The 18,215-nt window shown below is 44.0% G+C and overlaps 3 protein-coding genes across 11 annotated transcripts in view; 2 read left to right on the top strand and 1 right to left on the bottom strand.

Moving 5' to 3' along the window:
• The window catches only part of tmem184a (transmembrane protein 184a), a 73,776-nt gene extending 67,605 nt beyond the window's left edge, over positions 1–6,171 (top strand). For all 3 annotated transcript variants that reach the window (XM_068055890.1, XM_068055892.1, XM_068055891.1), the window contains one exon: positions 3,093–6,171. In XM_068055890.1, the coding sequence (XP_067911991.1) occupies positions 3,093–3,337 (245 nt within the window). In that variant the 3' untranslated portion in view covers positions 3,338–6,171. The remainder of the gene's footprint in view (positions 1–3,092) is intronic.
• Positions 1–18,215, bottom strand: part of mettl4 (methyltransferase 4, N6-adenosine) — an 81,874-nt gene that overhangs the window by 25,877 nt on the left and 37,782 nt on the right. For 2 of the 7 annotated variants that reach the window (XM_068055894.1, XM_068055895.1), the window contains 3 exons: positions 16,146–16,301; positions 12,757–12,834; positions 6,493–8,207 (listed from right to left, as the gene is read on the bottom strand). In XM_068055894.1, the coding sequence (XP_067911995.1) occupies positions 6,656–7,921 (1,266 nt within the window). In that variant the 5' untranslated portion in view covers positions 7,922–8,207; positions 12,757–12,834; positions 16,146–16,301 and the 3' untranslated portion in view covers positions 6,493–6,655. Of the gene's footprint in view, positions 1–6,492; positions 8,208–12,756; positions 12,971–16,145; positions 16,302–18,215 lie in introns of those variants that run through there. The other 5 variants (XR_010977376.1, XM_068055897.1, XM_068055899.1 and 2 more) reach the window with 5 other exon arrangements.
• mafk (v-maf avian musculoaponeurotic fibrosarcoma oncogene homolog K) overlaps positions 12,950–18,215 on the top strand; it is a 37,180-nt gene continuing 31,914 nt past the window's right edge. The window contains exon 1 of the mRNA XM_068055906.1: positions 12,950–13,015. The gene's annotated coding sequence lies outside the window, so the exon portion shown is untranslated. The remainder of the gene's footprint in view (positions 13,016–18,215) is intronic.

The following is an 18,215-nucleotide window of genomic DNA, read 5'->3' as shown; positions in this document are numbered from 1 at the left end:
TAACAAGCAGGATGGATATAGGGGAAGCATTAGATGTGCATTTGGATTTCCAACAGGCATTTGATAAGGTGCCACATAAAAGGTTACTACACAAGAGCTCATGGTGTTTGGGGTAATATATTAGCATGGATAGAGATTGACTAACTCACAGAAAATGGAGAGTTGGGATAAATTGGGGCATTTTCAGGTTGGCAAACTGTAACTAGTGGAGTTCCATAGGGATCAGTGCTGGAGCCTCAACTATTTACGATCTATATTAATGACTGGGATGAAGGGACTGAGTGTATTGTCGCCGAATTTGCTGACAATACAAAGATAGGTAGGAAAATTAGTTGTAAGGAGGACACAAAGTATCTGCAAAGGGATATAGATAGATGAAGTGAGTAGTCAAAAATTTGGCAGATGGAGTATAATGTGGGAAAATGTGAGGTTGTCCACTTTGGCAGGAAGAATAGAAAATATTATTTAAAAGGAAAGAGACTGTGGTACAGAGGGATCAGGGTGTCCCTTGTACAGGAATCACAAAAGGTTAGCATGCAGGTTGAGCAAGTAATTAAAGCAAATGGAATGTTGGCCTTTATTGCAAGTGGGGGTGGGCGTGGAGTATAAAAGTAGGGAAGTCTTGCTGCAACTGTACAGGGCATTGGTGAGACCACACCTAGGGTATTATAGTTTTGGTCTCCTTACTTAAGGAGGGATATACTTGGATTGGAAGCAGTTGAGTGTTATTGCCATCTTCAGCAATAAGATACCAAACAATCTTGAGTTGAAAGGTAGTCGAGGAGTGGGTTCTTTATTAAGTATTAGGTTTACACGGGAGCTCTATAATACGCATGTGACTAGATGACTAACACAACTCCAACTTAACTATCACGTGTTGATTGTCACTTCCTGTGATGTGTGAAGTACTCATTGTTAAAGTGGTATCACAACAAGAGAAGGTTCACTAGGCTGATTCTGAGGATGAAAGGGTTGTCTTGAGGAAAGGTTGAGCAGGTTGGGACTACACTCATTGGAGCTTAGAATGAGAGGTGATTTTATTGAAACATAAGATTCTAAGGAGGCGTGACAGTGTAGATGATAAGAGGATGTTCCCCCTCATAGGGGAATCTAGAACTAGGGGGCACAGTTTAAAAATAAGGGGTATCCCATTTAAGATGGAGATGAGGAGGAATTTATTCTCTGAGGGTTGTTAATCTTTGGAATTTTCTACCCCAGAGAGCAGTGAAGCCTGCATCATTGAATATATTCAAGGTTGAGTTAGACAAGATTTTTGATCTGCAAGGGAGTCCAGGGTTTGCGGGGTGGGGACAGGCAGGAAAGTGGAGTTAAGGCTACAATCAGATCAGCCATGATCTTATTGAATGGCCGAGCAGGCTCAAGGGGCCGAATGGCCTACTCCTATTTATGAAAATACTGAAGAAGTGCCCAAGGAACCATGTCCTGTGCCTTTAGAAAGAGGGGAAAATTAAAACAGGAACTCAAATTGTTGCTTACATGGTAGAAAAAGAAATGGCATTTATATATCGCCTTTCACGACATCAAGATAAGGTTGGGTTTGTCATTCATTCTTTTATCGTCGGTATGTTAGGACTAGCTGGAAAAGTCACGAGGACACCATACTTCCAGGAGTCTTGTACACTGTCTGGATTTAAGCCCTGCTCAGAGAGCAGTTCTCACATTTCCAAATGCTGAGAATTTTTCAAGACTCTGCTGACCTTTCATATTTGTTGTCTTTAATTTTGGAAATTTCACATTGGGAACACATGAGTTGAGAATCAATGAACTGGCAGCATCTCTGGACCAAACTAGCTCTCCACCCTCTTATCCTTCCATGGTCTTACTGTGTGTATCACTGAGGCCAATGATTTTCATGCTGTTGATGTGTGATGACTGTAGGTTTAGGTTCTGATCAAGTAGCAACAAAGCAAATTTTTTTGTTAGAAAAAAGGCATCACTGTCTGAAGAATAAACAATTTTCTTCTCCAATTGCCTTTCTAATCTGAAGGCAATGACTCCCTGGGTGACTGAAGCTTCTGGTGCCTCACCTGACTGACCATTCACCAACTATGCACATTGACAGTGAGTGATACATAAGCGTTTACAGCACAAACAGGCCATCCTACAGAATTGGACTATGCAAGTATTTATGCTGCACATGAGCCTCCTCCAACTTTACTTCATCTAACCCTATCAGCGTATCATTCTATTCCTTTCTCCCTCATGTGTTTATCTGGATTCCTCTTAAATGCATCTATACAGTTCATCTAAACTAAATCCTGTGGTAGCAACTTCCACATTCTCACCACTCTCTGGGTAAAGAAGTTTTTCCTGAATTCCCAATTGGATTTATTAACTATGGCAGGCTATTCTCTGGTGCAGTGCACCCTGGCTGACCCTATCCGCGGCTAATAGACTGGCACTTGGTGGAGACTGGTATCCGAGTTGGTGGTTGAGAGTCTAACTATTCTGCCCTCCACACCCAGTTCTGAGCAGAGACACTGATGCAATTGCCTGCTTGTAGCCCCCCCCCCACCCCATCCACCCACCCACCAATCGCAGCTGAATTCAGCAAATTCAAGATGTTTCCACTTGTAAAGGAGACCAAAACTGGGGGTGGGGTGGTCATAGATACAACAGTCACTAATAAATCCAATCAGGAATTTGGGAGAAACTTCTTTACCCAAAGAGTGGTGAGAATGTGGAACTCACTACCATATGGAGTGGTTGAGGTACATTTAAGGGGAAGCTAGATAACTACATAAGGGAGAAAAGAATAGGATATATTGACGGGGGTTAGGGGAAGTAGAGTTAGAGGAGGCTTGTGTGCAGTATAAATACTGGGATGGACCAGCTGGGCTGATCAGTCCATTTATGTGCTTTAGATACTATGTAATTGGAACATCTTTTGATTGTGTTGGAGACCCTGGGTCTTTTTGGGTTGCTGTGACATCATGTGCTGGTATCTGCCGCCAGAAGAATTGGGGGTGGGGGTGTGTTGAGGAGGATGGGAAGGAGAAAAAGCCTGAGGGAGACTAACTGGTCAATCTGTAAATTTTTTTAAAACTCACTTGACTAACTCTTGTACACAGGTAACATGGCTCCCATGCAAAGCATATCCAGCGGCCTGAAGGAAACCATGAACCCCAATGACATTGTGCAGGATGCGATCCACAACTTCTCCCCAGCCTATCAGCAGTATGCACAGCAATCAACCAAAGATGAGGTGGCACCCAGGCACAATGGGCACACCTTGCCCCACACACGCACCCACGTTCCAAGTCGTCGAAAGACTGGTGAGAAGATTATCCTCATCAGCTCCGAGGACGAGCTGTAGACTTTGAGCAATTGTTTTTATTTTAAAAAGTGAGATGCTGAGAGAGGTAGTGGCCAGTCGTTCTCATGCATCCTTTCAGGGATCAGGAATCACATCAGTTTCCCTTTCCTGGGAATCAGGCTGTGATCATTTTTTTTATCTTCACAACCAGCTTTGACTTGAAATGGATTCCTATTTATGAAAGCAGAACTGAGTGTGGAGGCAGATCGGAGCAAAGCCTTGAAATTTTACTGAGTAAACCTAAAGCAGCTGCAGGCATATGCTGTTGAATACATATACATGCACACAATACATAAATGTGCTCTCTCCTTTGCGCCCTCTTGCATGTGTGCAAAAACACATTCATTCCTACATACACCCACATATATACACTGATACAGACGGATAGGTCAGTTCTGTGGATTGCTCACTGTATCTTTCTTCCAAAGAATGTTCCACATTCACTGAAAATGTCAGCTACTGTTTGTTTCTCTGAGATTATTCCAGACTCTGTGTAAAGTCACTGCGATGGATAGACATACTTCCCATGATTGAAACTTGTAAATACCTGGTGTTTTTAATGCAGGATCTATGCACTGCCTGTCAACTTTGTTACACCAACTGTTGGTTGTTGCAACCTCCTTTCAGAATTGGCTCTTCTCTCTCAGTATCTCCCACTGTCAAATCGCAAACCATCAACATCCTGGGGAATCACCGTTGACCAGAAACTTAACTGGATCAGCCACATATGCACTGCGGGTACAAGAGCAGGTCTGCGGCAAGTGACTCCCATCCTGACTCCTCAAAGCCTTTCCATCATCTACAAGACAGCAGTGTGATGGACTACTCTCCACTTTCCTGGACATGTGCAGCTGCAACAGAACTCGAGAAGCTCGACACCATCTGGGACAAAGCAGCTTGCTTGATTGGGTCCATCCACCACTTTAAACATTCACTCCCTCCACCACCAGTGCACAATGGCAGCAGTGGAACTCCCAACCCAGCAGCACTGTGCATGTACCTTCATCTCACGGACTGCAGCAATCAAGAAGGCTCACCACCATCCCTCAAGGATAATTAGGGATGGGAAATAAATGCTGGACTTGCCTGTGGCACCCACAGCCCATGAATGAATAAAAAGTTGTTTTGGCTGAGAGGGAGAAATACCATTTATAGTGACGGCATTCCCGTCTCTCTGTGCCCTCAGACTAGCATTATGGGCTCAGTGCACCTGTGACTCCCTCCTTCTGCTGCATGATGGGGGTACAGAAGGGCAAGAAACTGAAATGCCTTAAAAAAAAAATGGGGAGGAGGTTGTATGGTACTGGATAATGCAGTGGGTTAGGCATCTCTGAGGATCTACATTCAAATCCAGCCTAAAGAAATGGAACACTCCACTGTGCACTCTCTCAAAAATGGACAATGATCCCATCAAAAAGTACCCAAATTTTGACCACCTCAGATCCACAGGCGTAGGAGATGTCTCACTAGTGCAGTCGAAGAACGCTCTTCAGTGGTTGCGGGCTCTTGCTGTGCTGTACAACTGACACTGGGAGTGCTTGATGTTGACACTGGGGTGGTCCAGAATGGAAAAAGCTTCTGCCATACTAAACTTAAAATTCAAAAAGTTAAACAAAAGCAAATGCTGAAAACCAGATGACTCCTAGTCACAAATTACACCCCTCTCGTGTAGTAAAATATCTGACTGTGCCAACAATTTCATTTCAAGAAGTGACTGTTATAGGAAATAGCCAATAGATACATAGCTATAGAACCAGATTCAGCATGCCTAAGCAGTTTAAATTGCATTTACATCACCCGTTGCAATGAGGAAGTAGAGCATCATGGCTTAAGTTGGTTAAATGATTGTAGTTAAAATTTAGATGACCACAAATGCACTAAATGTTTGGGAGGGAATGGAAGAACAATGAATGTGCTGAGCCCTACCTCTTACTGTAAAGCTATGAATTGTAAGACTATCTTTCTTATGAAGCAACTGGACTCTAGCTCAATGTTTTTTCCTGTTTCTTACCCTGTTCTAGGACTATTTGTTGCTGTTTTGATACTTGCGCCATTCCAAAGGACTGTGGGGTTATTGTAAGAGTGCAGTGAAGTTATGATTACCCTACTGTAGTTCATTAATAAATACTAACACTAATCACTAATTTTACCATGTGATTGCTTATCCGGGGTAGCTATTTACAAAAATATAGTTTGTTACTTAACACACACGACACTGAATTCAGTTATCAAGCAACTTCCTACTTTCCTCCCAATTGCTAAATTGCTGGTTTGTGTTCAGAGGGAGGGGAGGCACTTCAGACTTTGTCCCAAACCCGTGGTCAGGGATTGCTGAATTGAAGCAATGCGCTGCATCTTAGGAGTGCAATCAGCTCCACACTGCCCACAGAAATACTCTCTCATTCCAACCAACTGGTGTGGTATGAGTGTCAGTTGTAGCTCATTGGGTAGCTTGCTGCCCTGAGTCACAAGGTTATGGGTTCAAGCCACACTCAAGAGACTTGAACACATAATATAAGCTAATTTAGCGGAGTACTGTACTCTCTTAAGGTGTTGTCTTTTGGAGATATGTTAAATAGAAGCCTCATCTGCCCCCTCAGCTGGATGTAAAAATCCCATAGCACTATTTCCAAGAGCAGGGCAGTTCTCCCTGGCATCCTGACCAATATTTATCCCCATCCAGCATCACTAAAACAGATTATCTGGTCATTGTACTGCTGTTTGCGGGATCTTGTGTTTAAATAGCTGCCGCGTTTCCTACATTACAACAGCAAACACCCTTCAAAAGTACTTAAATAAAAGCAAAATACTGCGGATGCTGGAAATCTGAAATAAAAACAAGAAATGCTGGAACCACTCAGCAGGTCTGGCAGCATCTGTGAAAAGAGAAGCAGAGTTAACGTTTCGGATCAGTGAAGAAGGGTCACTGACCCGAAACGTTAACTCTGCTTCTCTTTTCACAGATGCTGCCAGACCTGCCGAGTGGTTCCAGCATTTCTTCTTTTTACTTCAAAAGTACTTCATTGGCTGTAAAGTGCTTGGGGACATCCTGATATGCTAAATGGTAGTGTATAAATTTAAGTCCTGCTGGCACAAGTTTAAAATTCAAACAGAAATTTCCCTCCCTCCAAAGAGAGAGGAAAAAACACACTGGCTTAAAAAACTTATTTTTATTTTTTTTTCTCTGCACAATTAATTGGCCCTCAAGATGTAAATATAAAATTATTTTTCCCCAAAGCGTGCAGTGCCAGCCCAATTAATTCCTTGCGAAAACCCACAGTTGATCCGCAGATACAGCACACAAGAGGAACGACTGGATCAGACAGTCAATGTCTGTGAGCAGCAGCCGCTATCTCCTTCCTCTATGTCGAGCTCCTGGAAATAGTCCAACTGCTGGAATCGGAGTACCTCATTCCCCCAGCTGGTCCAGCCTGGCTGCAAGTTGCGGGCAAACAACTCCAGACACTCAGCGTGGGGTTTAATCAATCCCTTCAGCACCTCACCCAGTGGCGGTTTGTGAGAGTGAAGGGCACAGGGAACGCTAACTATCAGCTTGCAGTCAGGTACCGTGACTGGTTCTCCATCCTGCCTTTCTGAGCTTCCTTTATACCTGCCCAGTACTAGGATCTCATAAGGCTTCTTGTGGGTGGAGTCCAAGGGGACCACGAACTCTCCACGGCGGGTTACCTTCACCCAATACCACTCAGCAACCACCTCAACGGACCAGCTGGGGTACAGCTCCTCCTTGACAAAGCGCAGGTGCCTTTGCCGATTGGTGACCCAGCTCACCACGAGGCAACCCGGTGCAGATAATGCAGACATGGGAATCTGTTGGATCTGCCAAGGGAAGAGGTGGCTGTAGCCTTTGCTCCTCTTGACTGACTTGTTCTCCCAGGGTGGGTCCAATGCAATCACGTCATACTTTTTGTAGCTCAAGAGGGGCTCCATGCAGGAGATGTCTGACAGGAGAAAGCTGGATCGCGGTGGGAGCAGGTACCTCTGCCCCATCAACGTCACGATCCAAGCGCAGTCTGTACTGTTCTCGGTCAGGCGGGCAAGCAGGTCTAGGTCTGCTGCGGACTCTTTGTTGCTTATCACCTGCACAGGCTGGTGCTGGTCCTGTGCCATCTGCTTTGCCATGGAGCAGAGCTCCACCAACGCAGAGTCAACAATCACCGAAGTGATTCTTCTCGGAGCACAGACTCCTCCAGCTGGTGCTCTTGTGTTGGTGCCTTGCTCCCCCGCCTCCATGCTTCGCTCTATCAGCTTTCTGGTGCCATTCTGAATGGTCAGGCTGACCTTCTTATGGTACTCCTGTGCCTCCACCTCTCCCTGGTTTGGTTCACGACTCTTCCTCTTGCAGTTCCTAACCTTCAGTCTTGAGTTTCCACCCCCTGGCTCCTGACCTCCCGATGTCTCTGAGTCAGCAATGTGGGGCTTCTCGATGTCGAAATATTCTGCCCTGAAAATATACCTGCAGCACCGAGTGTCAGGTGAAATGTGGTGACAGCATCTGTACGATTGGTTGATATAGGATGGATGATCCAGTAGCCATCCCACAGAGTCACTCCTGACCACAGACATCGCTCCCAAAACTGAGCAGGTATTGAGTTGGTCTGAGTCTTTTCCTGCCCCTTAACTTCTGCTAACTCAACTTTCCTCGCTCTTTTCCGCCCCCATTTACTTGCCCTCTTCCCATCCCCTGCTAACTTTACTACCCTCCCCCCTCCTTTTAACTTATCCACCCTCTGCGCTCTCTCTCATTTAAAAGGTATACAAATAAATATTTTTCAGCACACCATTAACTGCGACAGCAGCGGTGGTAAGTGAACTTGAATCTTCAGGAAGCCAGGATGGAAGTGAGGGAAATCTGTAGATTTAAACCAAAAAAAAATTAAACTTTTTTTTACATTAATACTATGATGAGCAATGGATGTACAGTTGATTTAAAAAAGTGCCATAAATATTCCATAACCCAGACTGGGCTAGTGCCATGGATATATTTTAGAACATTACAGCGCAGTACAGGCCCTTCGGCCCTCGATGTTGCGCCGACCTGTGAAACCATTTGACCTACACTATTCCATTTATTATTATATGTCATTGTCACTGGGAGATGTATTCTCCATTCTGTGCTACACCTGCCCTTTGTCACTGATGATATCTCAGTGATTCACTCAAACCCAGCATCCTCCTTCCACTCAATGTCTTTGTTCCTTAACATTATTTGCCCTTCATGCTTCAGCTCCTTGTGGGAGTACAGTTCTTCCAGCATTGGGCATCCTCACCTGCTCCTTCCCCACAGAAGACCAGTATCATGAATCTAACATTGTTACTGAGAGATATATTTTCAGACTGTTCTCCATTGTGTCTGTCTGTCCTGCTCATCATTACATAAACATTCATGAACCTACAAGCAGCTGGGAACAGACGGTGCATTAGACCAAAGAATGGTAGCCCAGTTGAACGTTTATGCCTTGGGGGGGAGGGTGGAGAAGGTGCTGGTGGTGTTTCCCTGTACCTTTTAATCTACTTGCAGAGTTCACAGTTCAGTCAGGTTCTTCCATTTTTGGCTGGCTACTCTGCCAATGTGTCATGGAGTGGAATTGACTTCACTTTGGGTTGGATGCAAGAAGGCAAAATCATGGGACTGAAGTATTAAATTGAAAAGTATCAAGTAGTAAAATCTCAATGTATTGTGTCACAGGGTTTGACATGAGCCCAGTACCTCCCTCAGTCTACCACACAGGACCTTGTTCCAATGAATGAGCTTACATTTATACAGAGTCTTTCACAACCTCAGGCGCTTCCAATGCGCTTTACACCAGTGCAGTACTGAAGGAGTGCTACACTGTCAGATGTACCATTTTTCAGATCAGATGTTAAACTGAGGTCACATCTGCTGCCTCAGATGGTTGTAAAAGATCCCATGATACTTTCTAAGAGCAAGGGAGTTATCCTGGTGTCCTGGCCAATATTTATCCCTCAAACAACATCATTAAAAAAACATTGATCATTATCATATTGCTGTTTGTGGGTGCTTGTTGCATGCAAATTGGCTGCTGTGTTTCCTACATTACAATAGCGACTACACTTCAAAAGTACTTCATTGGCTGTAAAGTGCTTTGGGCTGTCCTGAGGCTGTGAAAGGTGTTCTATAAATGCAAATCTTTTCTTTAAGTCACTTACGTACTTTTGAAATAGCAATGTTGTAATGGAGGAAACAATAATCACCGAGGGCTGTGAATCTTTGTGCATCCACATTCCTCCAGGGTACAGAATTTCAATCGTTGAATATATTCAAGAATGAGATTGGTATATTTTTGGACTCTAAGGAAATCAAGGTTATGGGGATAGAGCTGGAAAGTGGAATTGAGGTAGAAGTACAGTCATGATCTTATTAAATGGCTGAGCAGAGTCAAGGGAACATACAACCTACTCCTATTATAAGAACATAAGAAGTAGAAGCTGGAGTAGGCCTTTTGTCCCTTTTGAGTCGACTTTGCTATTCAACAAGATCATGGCTGGTCATCTACCTCAACTCCCATATCCCTTAATACCAAAAATCTATCAACCTTTGTCTTGAATATACTCAATGACGATATCCACAGCTCTCTGGGGTAGACAATTGCAAATCCCTTTGTGAAAAACTTTCCTCATATCAGGCTGACCCCTTATTCTAAGACTGTGACACGCTGTTCTAGATTATGTTTCTTATAATCACCATGTCAGAAAGGGACTGCACTGCTGGGCTCTGGGGACCTCCTGGACCTTGTCCAGCATTACTTGTTTGAACGCTGGCTAACAGTGACTCACTGAAAAAGTTCTTGATTTGAGAGGTTGATTTAGGTTACCTGAAAAATACATTATAGTCTCATAACTGTGCAGTTACAGGCTTGACATGATTTTCGAAAAACCTGAAATAAATGTTTCCTAAGTCACTTAAAGATGCTAGAAAGCCAACAGAGCAGTCTATTTTCCCTCCTGAAATACTCCCCTATTTTATAAGAAAAATGAAACTTGACAGACTTTGGGTTTTAGTTTAATAAAAATGTAAATGTTCTTACCAGTAATGAAGTTGCCTCCCTCCCTGCTGGACTGGTCTATTTTCTTATTCATTCATGGGATGTGGACATCGCTGGCTAGGCCAGCATTTATTGCCCATCCCTAATTGCCCTTGAGAAGGTGGTGGTGAGCTGTCCTCTTGAACCACTGCAGTCCGTGTGGGGTAGGTACACCCACAGTGCTGTTAGGGAGTTCCAGGATTTTGACCCAGCGAAAATGAAGGAACGGCAATATAGTTCCAAGTCAGGATGGTGTGTGACTTGGAGGGGAACTTGCAGGTGGTGGTGTTCCCATGCATTTGCTGCCCTTGTCCTTCTAGTTAGTAGAGGTCGCGGGTTTGGAAGGTGCTGTCTAAGGAGCCTTGGTGCGTTGCTGCAGTGCATCTTGTAGATGGTACACACTGCTGCCACTGTGCGTCGGTGGTGGAGGGAGTGAATGTTTGTAGATGGGGTGCCAATCAAACAGGCTGCTTTGTCCTGGATGCTGTTGAGCTTCTTGAGTGTTGTTGGAGCTGCACCCATCCAGGCAAGTGGAGAGTATTCCATCACACTCCTGACTTGTGCCTTGTAGATGGTGGACAGGCTTTGGGGAGTCAGCAGTTGAGTTACTCGCCTCAGGATTCCTAGCCTCTGACCTGCTCTTGTAGCCACGGTATTTATGTGGCTACTCCAGTGCAGTTTCTGGTCAATGGTAGCCCCTCGGATGTTAGTGGGGGATTCAGTGATGGTAATGCCATTGAATGTCAAGGGGAGATGGTTAGATTCTCTCTTGTTGGAGATGGTCATTGCCCGGCACTTGTGTGGCGCGAATGTTACTTGCCACTTATCAACCCAAGCCTGGATGTTGTCCAAGTCTTGCTGCATTTCTACACGGACTGCTTCAGTATCTGAGGAGTCGCAAATGGTGCTGAACATTGTGCAATCATCAGCGAACATCCCCACTTCTGACCTTATGATTGAAGGAAGGTCATTGATGAACCAGCTGAAGATGGATGGGCCTAGGACACTACCCTAAGGAACTCCTGCAGTGATGTCCTGGAGCTCTGGTGACATTACTGATGGGGGAATATCTCCCATGGGTCCCAGAGCTTGTTTTGGGGGGGCGGTGGGGGCAGGCAAAGACAATCTACAATTTCAAAATTTGCTTCCTATTGTTTCAATTTTTGGGTATGCAATGTTGTCAACATTTCCCATTCAATTTTGCTATGCCACCTGTCATAATGTAATTGTGGCTCTGGCCGTTGGTGGTTCTGCAGATTGAGATTCTGGAGTCTGGCTCGACTCTGTCGCTACCTTGTTTATGCTGAAAAAAAAGCTTGCATTAAGCAGCTGACCCCGGGCGAAGCTAAGTTATTAGTGCAGTTCTAACACTGGGGAGTGGGAATCAGCCCATGGTGAACACATGCCCGTGTAACAACAAACTTTTTCCTGTTCAGTGTCTAACCCACTTTTGTGCATTTTTTAAACAATAATTGTAAACAAGCTGTCAAATCTGACATGGGGCACTTGACCAATGAAAGGCTTCAAATTACAAATTTACTGTGTCTCAATGTAGTAGTGGAAATAGTTTTACAAATAAATGGAAATATATTTTTGGAATATGTGTAAGACCTTGCTTTCTAATTTGTGTTGAATTCTTGCCATGAAACAATGCTAATTTGAATTAAAAAGTTAAATAATTGGATCTGATTGCAGCTACTTATTTAAGTACTTTAAGTATAGTCATTATTATAATGTATGAAACATGGCAGCCAATTTGCGCACAGCAAGCTCCAACAAACAGCAACGTAGTATTGACAGATCATCGGATTCAGGTGATGTTGGTTGACGGAGATCTGCTCTTTGAAATAGTGCGATGTGTTTTTTTTTATTCCCACCGGAGAGGGCAGATGAGGTCTTGGTTTATATGCCTCATCCAAAAGCTGGCATGTGAAACACTCCATTCAGGTGTTAGCATGGACTTTGTGCTCAAATTTTCTGGAGTGTAATTTGAACCCATAACCTTCTGACTCAAAGGTGAGAGTGCTAGCAACTGAGTCAAATGTGAGGCATTTGTAGATGTGCCAAGAGCTGTGATATGGTCAGACCTCCTTGTTAGGTAAGGGTATTCAGAGCTACAGAACCAAAGTGGCTAGACTGCGTGAAGATACACATCAGCCATGATCTAACTGGTGGATCAGGCTCGAGAGGCTGAAAGGCCTACTCCTGTTACGGGTCTTCCAGCATTGCCGACACACCTTGGTTGATACCTCATCCACAGAATGGAAAATTAGCCTTTGATAATCCTTCTAGCGAATTTGTCAAAATGTAACTGTTCATTTCTGAAGTGTAGTGTTAAAGGAACGTGACACTCACTTCACTACAGCAGTCTCCATAGAATGATTCTGTGCCCAAATCTTCTAGAGCTCCTCCTCTTGGTTCTCTGCTGAGAAACTAAGAAATTAACTGGTCACGAATCTCAGCCATTAAAACGAACAAACACTCTGACTCGGTAAAATTGGTTCCTCATTCAGCCCTGAAGAGTTACAAACAGCACAGCTCATGGCAGGAAGTTACATCAGGAGGAGGAAGTTGCATCATGAACTGATCCAGATTGCATCTACAATAGCTGAGGGTAAAAAGCTCAATCATACTCAGACAGGCAGAGATATGTCGAAGGTTTGAACTTTACGCTATAAAATTGTCTTGTGATGTTCGTTCATTCAAAACCTGCACAGTGCCTGATTCCTGCAGGTTAGGAACAATGACAGTAACTCCATAGATTCTTACAGCACATAAGGAGGCCATTCAGCCTGTTGTGCCATTGCTAGCTCTTTGAAAGACCTGTCTTCCCTCTGCTTTTTCCCCACAGCCCTACAACTTTCTCCCCTTCAAGTATTTATCCAACTCCCTCCTGAAAATTACTATTCAATCTGCTTCCACCACACTTTCAGGCATTGCATTACAGATCACAACTCACTGCATAAAATAAAGTCTTCTCATTTCCCTTCCTAGTTCTTTGGACAATTAGTTCTTAAAACTTAGTCCTCTGCTTACCTACTCTCCTGCCAACTTTCATTAATGTACCACCTTTAATATAGATTCAACACATGGTCTGGTATTGAGTAACTGTCCTCTGCCGCTGGGATGGTGCTACAGAGAGGAACAGTTGGCCAGACTTGGCTGCCCTGATCACAATCCATAGGCCCTGTGCTGGATAATGGGTGTCGGGTGAGGCCAAAGTCAGGTGTGACAGCACACCGTGGTCAAATAGCCAGCCTGGCCTCTTGGGAGTGCTACCAAAATGCTTGTAAAGGTGGTAATGTGGCTCAGTGGGCAACACTGCTGCTATTGAGTCAGAATATGGTGGATTCACATCTCACTCCAGAGATTTGAGCACAAAATCCTGCATGATACTGCCATTGGAGTGCTGTACTTTTGGTGCTGCTGTCTTTTGGAAGAGATGTTAAGCCAAGACCCCATCTTCTCTCAAGTGGATGTAAAAGATCCCGTGGCACTATTTTGAAGAACAGGGAGTTCTTCCTGGTGTTCTGCCCAATATTTATCCCTCAACCAATACCACTACAAAAACAGATTTCTGGTCATTATTGCATTGCTGTTTGTGGGATCTTGCTGTGTACAAATTGCCTGCTGCGTTTCCTACATTACAAAAGTGAATACACTTCATTGGCTGTAAAGTGCTGTGTGATATCCTGGGATTATGAAAGGCACTATAAAAATGCAAGTCTTTTATTTGGCAAGTTACCCCCCTACTGGAGAAGAGGAGGAAAACCTATTAAAAAGCATGTTTACTGTAAACATAGCCGACATGTCGGGACGTCAGCACCCTGACCAAACCTGCAAACTCATTCTGTTTAATTTCTGTATCCAGGTTAAGTTTTGGATAATAGGGGAATGGTAGTACAGTGGTAATGTTACTGGACTGGTAATCCAGAAGCCTGGACTATTGCTCTGGGGACATGAGTTCAAATCCCACCATGGTGGTTGGAGGAATTTTAATTAATAAATCTGGAATAAAATGATAGTCTCATTAATAATGATTATGAAACTATTTTTCTTTTCTTTCTTTTGGGCCTCCTTATCTCGAGAGACAATGGATACGCACCTGGAGGTGTTCAGTGGTTTGTGAAGCAGCGCCTGGAGTGGCTATAAGGCCAATTCTAGAGTGACAGGCTCTTCCACAGGTGCTGCAGAGAAATTTGTTTGTCGGGACTGTTGCACAGTTGGCTCTCCCCTTGCGCCTCTGTCTTTTTTCCTGCCAACTACTAAGTCTCTTCGACTCGCCACATTTTAGCCCTGTCTTTATGGCTGCCCGCCAGCTCTGGCAAACTTTAGATTGTAATAAAAACCCATCTGGTTCACTAAATGCCCTTCAGGGAAGGAAATCTGCCATGCTTACCTGGTCTGGCCTACATGTGACTCCAGACCCACACCACTGTGGTTGACTCTTAACTGCCCTTTGAATTGGCCTAACTAGACATTCAGTTGTAGGCGGGCAATAAATGCTGGCCAATGATGCTCACATCCCAAGAATTAATACAAATAGAAATGCACATGATAGGCTCAGGCCTGCTTTTGATGCCTGCCATGGTAAAGTAGCACACTGACACTTGCTATTGAGGCTCACACCTCAGTTACAGCCGCTTGTGCAGGGTGTGAAAATGTACTGCAAAGAGGAGTCAACAAAAGGGAATAAGATAGCACACAAAGGATTTATTAGGAGTACAAAAGCAAAATACTGCGGATGAAATGAAAGCCAACATTCCAGATTTCTGTACTCAACATTGAGTTCAAACAATTCTAGATTGTAACCTCTGGCCCCATTTTGTTTTGTTTTCTTTTGCAGCTTGTTTTTTTCTCTCATTTCTTTTTCCTTGCTTTCAGATGGCAGCTATTGATGATCCTGGCATTCACACCTCGTCTAGATACATCCTTTGTTTCTTTACTTGTCCCATTACCACCCCTTTTGGCTTTGCGCCATGAAACCTTTTGTTATTTAATCTCTCCTGCCCTCCACCCTGTCACAGATCTTCCCTTTTGTTCTTCCTACCCTCCCCACTTTCACTTGCTTAAAACCTATTACATTTCTAACATTTCCCAGTTCTGATGAAAGTTCACAGACCTGAAACATTAATTCTCTCTCCACAGATGCTGCCAGACCTTTATTATGAGTATTTGGCACAGAGATGTAGTCTTACTACACTCCTGCTAGTGGTGCTACTGAGCCATTGGAAGTTCTCAGCTGTCAGAGAAATTGTAACACACGTGTGTCTTTATAGTATAAAATTATTGATTCTATTTTAATTATTGCTGACATTTCTCCTATTCCCCTTGTTGACTGTGGCTGAGTTGGTAACACTGTTGCCTTTTAGTCAGAAAAGTATGGGTTTAAGTCCCACTCAAGAAACTTAAGTACAAAAATCTACACTGACTTTCCGACGCAGTACTGAGAAAATGCTGCACTGTTGGAGGTGCTATTGTTTGGATGAGCTGATAAACCAAGTCTGCCCTCTCAGATGGACATAAAAGATCCCATGGTGCTATTTTGAACAAGAGCAGGGGAGCTCTCCCTGGTGTTTTGACCAACAATACTAAAACAGATTTTCTGATTATTATTGGATTTCTGTTTGTGGAAACTTGTGTGCAAGTTGGCTGCCACGTTTCCTACATTACAACAGTGACTACACTTCAAAAGTACTTTGTGACATCCTGAGGTTGTGAAAACTTTTAGCTGTGCACAGTACCTCCTGACAGATTTTGATAGAGTAAGGAGAAACTGTTTCCATTGGCGGGAGCGTTGGTAAACAGAGGTCATCGATTTAAGATAATTGGTAAGAGCCATAGGTCAGGTGAGGAATTCTTTTTTACCCAGCAAGTTGTGATGATCTGGAATGCACTGCCTGAAAGGGAAGCAGATTCAATAGCAACTTTTAAACGGAAATTTGACATATACCTCAAGATGCAAAATTTGCAGGGCTATGGGGAAAGAGCAGGGGAGAGTGAGACTGGTAAAATGGGTGAATGGCCCCCTTCTATGTTGCATAATTCTGATTCAGTTGAGAGCTTTTCATTCATATCACATGTGAGTCTTGTGTGACAGAACTCACACCTGCCCAAATTAAAATATTAATTTTGTCATGGAACAATGCTTGAAACTTTTACTGGATATTGCAAATAACTTTTTAAAAAGCAGAACTGAACAGTTAAAAAAATGGCCAAGCACATTTGCATTTTGAGAAGACAAAGGCTGGCAGAGAGACAGAAGTAAAGTACCCGTCTAGCTGGAACAATGAGTGTGCTCCCTGATTCAGTTAGCAAGATTGGTTTTGCCAATAGGGGTAATCAAAAGACATCGACACCCTTTTGACTTTGTATGAGCCAAACTCCAACCTCCACCGAGTATGTCTGAAAGACTCTGAAATTCCAACACCCCTCCAGGGACTGTGGTTTCAAACAAAGAGATGGTCACATGACCTACCTGCTGGGGTAAGGCTGAGGTTTATTGAATTGTGCCTCACAGTGAACAAGAGACTATAACTAGACTGGCAGAGAAAAGTCTCTCTCTCTCTCTCTCTCTCTCCAGCAAAGTCCCAGGGAAACCACGGTGGCATCTTCCAAATTTCAAGACTGCAGGACTGTACAGACGACCACCAAGAAATTAATTGAAACCTCTCTTCGGCCCTTTGGTAGCAGAGAAGCAAGCCTGAAATTGTGCATGTGGCCCCCCAGCGAGGACTCCAAGACTTTAACTTCAATTAAGGACAGTATTTGTACTCCATTTATTACCAACTCTACTTCAACCTCCCAATTCTTTTTTCCCCTCTGTATCTATTTGTATGCGTGTGTGCCTCTCGTATGCGTGTGTGCCTCTCGTATGCATGTGAAGGTTGGATGCATCGCATATTTTAGTGGCGCAGTGGTTAGCACTGCAGCCTCACAGCTGCAGGGACCCCGGTTCGATTCTGGGTACTGCCTGTGTGGAGTTTGCAAGTTCTCCCTGTGTCTGCGTGGGTTTTCTCCGGGTGCTCCGGTTTCCTCCCACAAGCCAAAAGACTTGCAGGTTGGTAGGTAAATTGGCCATTATAAATTGTCACTAGTATAGGTAGGTGGTAGGGAAATATAGGGACAGGTGGGGATGTTTGGTAGGAATATGAGATTAGTGTAGGATTAGTATAAATGGGTGGTTGATGGTCGGCACAGACTCGGTGGGCCGAAGGGCCTGTTTCAGTGCTGTATCTCTAATCTAATCTAATTTTAACTGGTTTAGAGTGATAAGGTTAATAAACTTACATCTTTCTTGTTTAAACCCAAGAAAACCTGTTTGATTGATTCATTTGCAATTGTAATTAGAGTGCAGTGAGCAAGGGCTCACTGAGGTGGTAAGCTAAAATCACTGTGTTTAAAAAGATAAACCCTGTTGCGGCCAAACCAGAGAAGGTGTGAAAGGGGAGCCCGAGACCCCTTCCTCACCTGGTTGGAACACTTGATATGGAGTGTGAGCAAATCATCTAACTGTCGCGAGGGAGGGAAAGCGGGAGGAACTGCAGCCAAATCTCACCATGTTTTCACCCAATCTCCACACACACATACTTCCAGAAGAGATTTGTGGAAAGCAATCAGGAGTGAGAAACCAGTCTGACTTTCACCCTTCCCCAAAGCAGGCCCACCAACCACCCACTACCGCCAGCATTCTGATGAGACTGACTAACCGAGCACAGAGCGAGGCTCGAACCTGGCATCTTCTTGCTCTGTATGTCTCAACTATTCAGGCAAGCTGTGTGTCATCACTTTCAAACTTGCTGCTTCCTTACATT

The sequence above is a fragment of the Heterodontus francisci genome, chromosome 24, assembly GCF_036365525.1.
Source record: "Heterodontus francisci isolate sHetFra1 chromosome 24, sHetFra1.hap1, whole genome shotgun sequence".
NCBI classification, from domain to species: domain Eukaryota; kingdom Metazoa; phylum Chordata; class Chondrichthyes; order Heterodontiformes; family Heterodontidae; genus Heterodontus; species Heterodontus francisci.
This window is presented reverse-complemented; position numbering and strand designations above follow the sequence as displayed.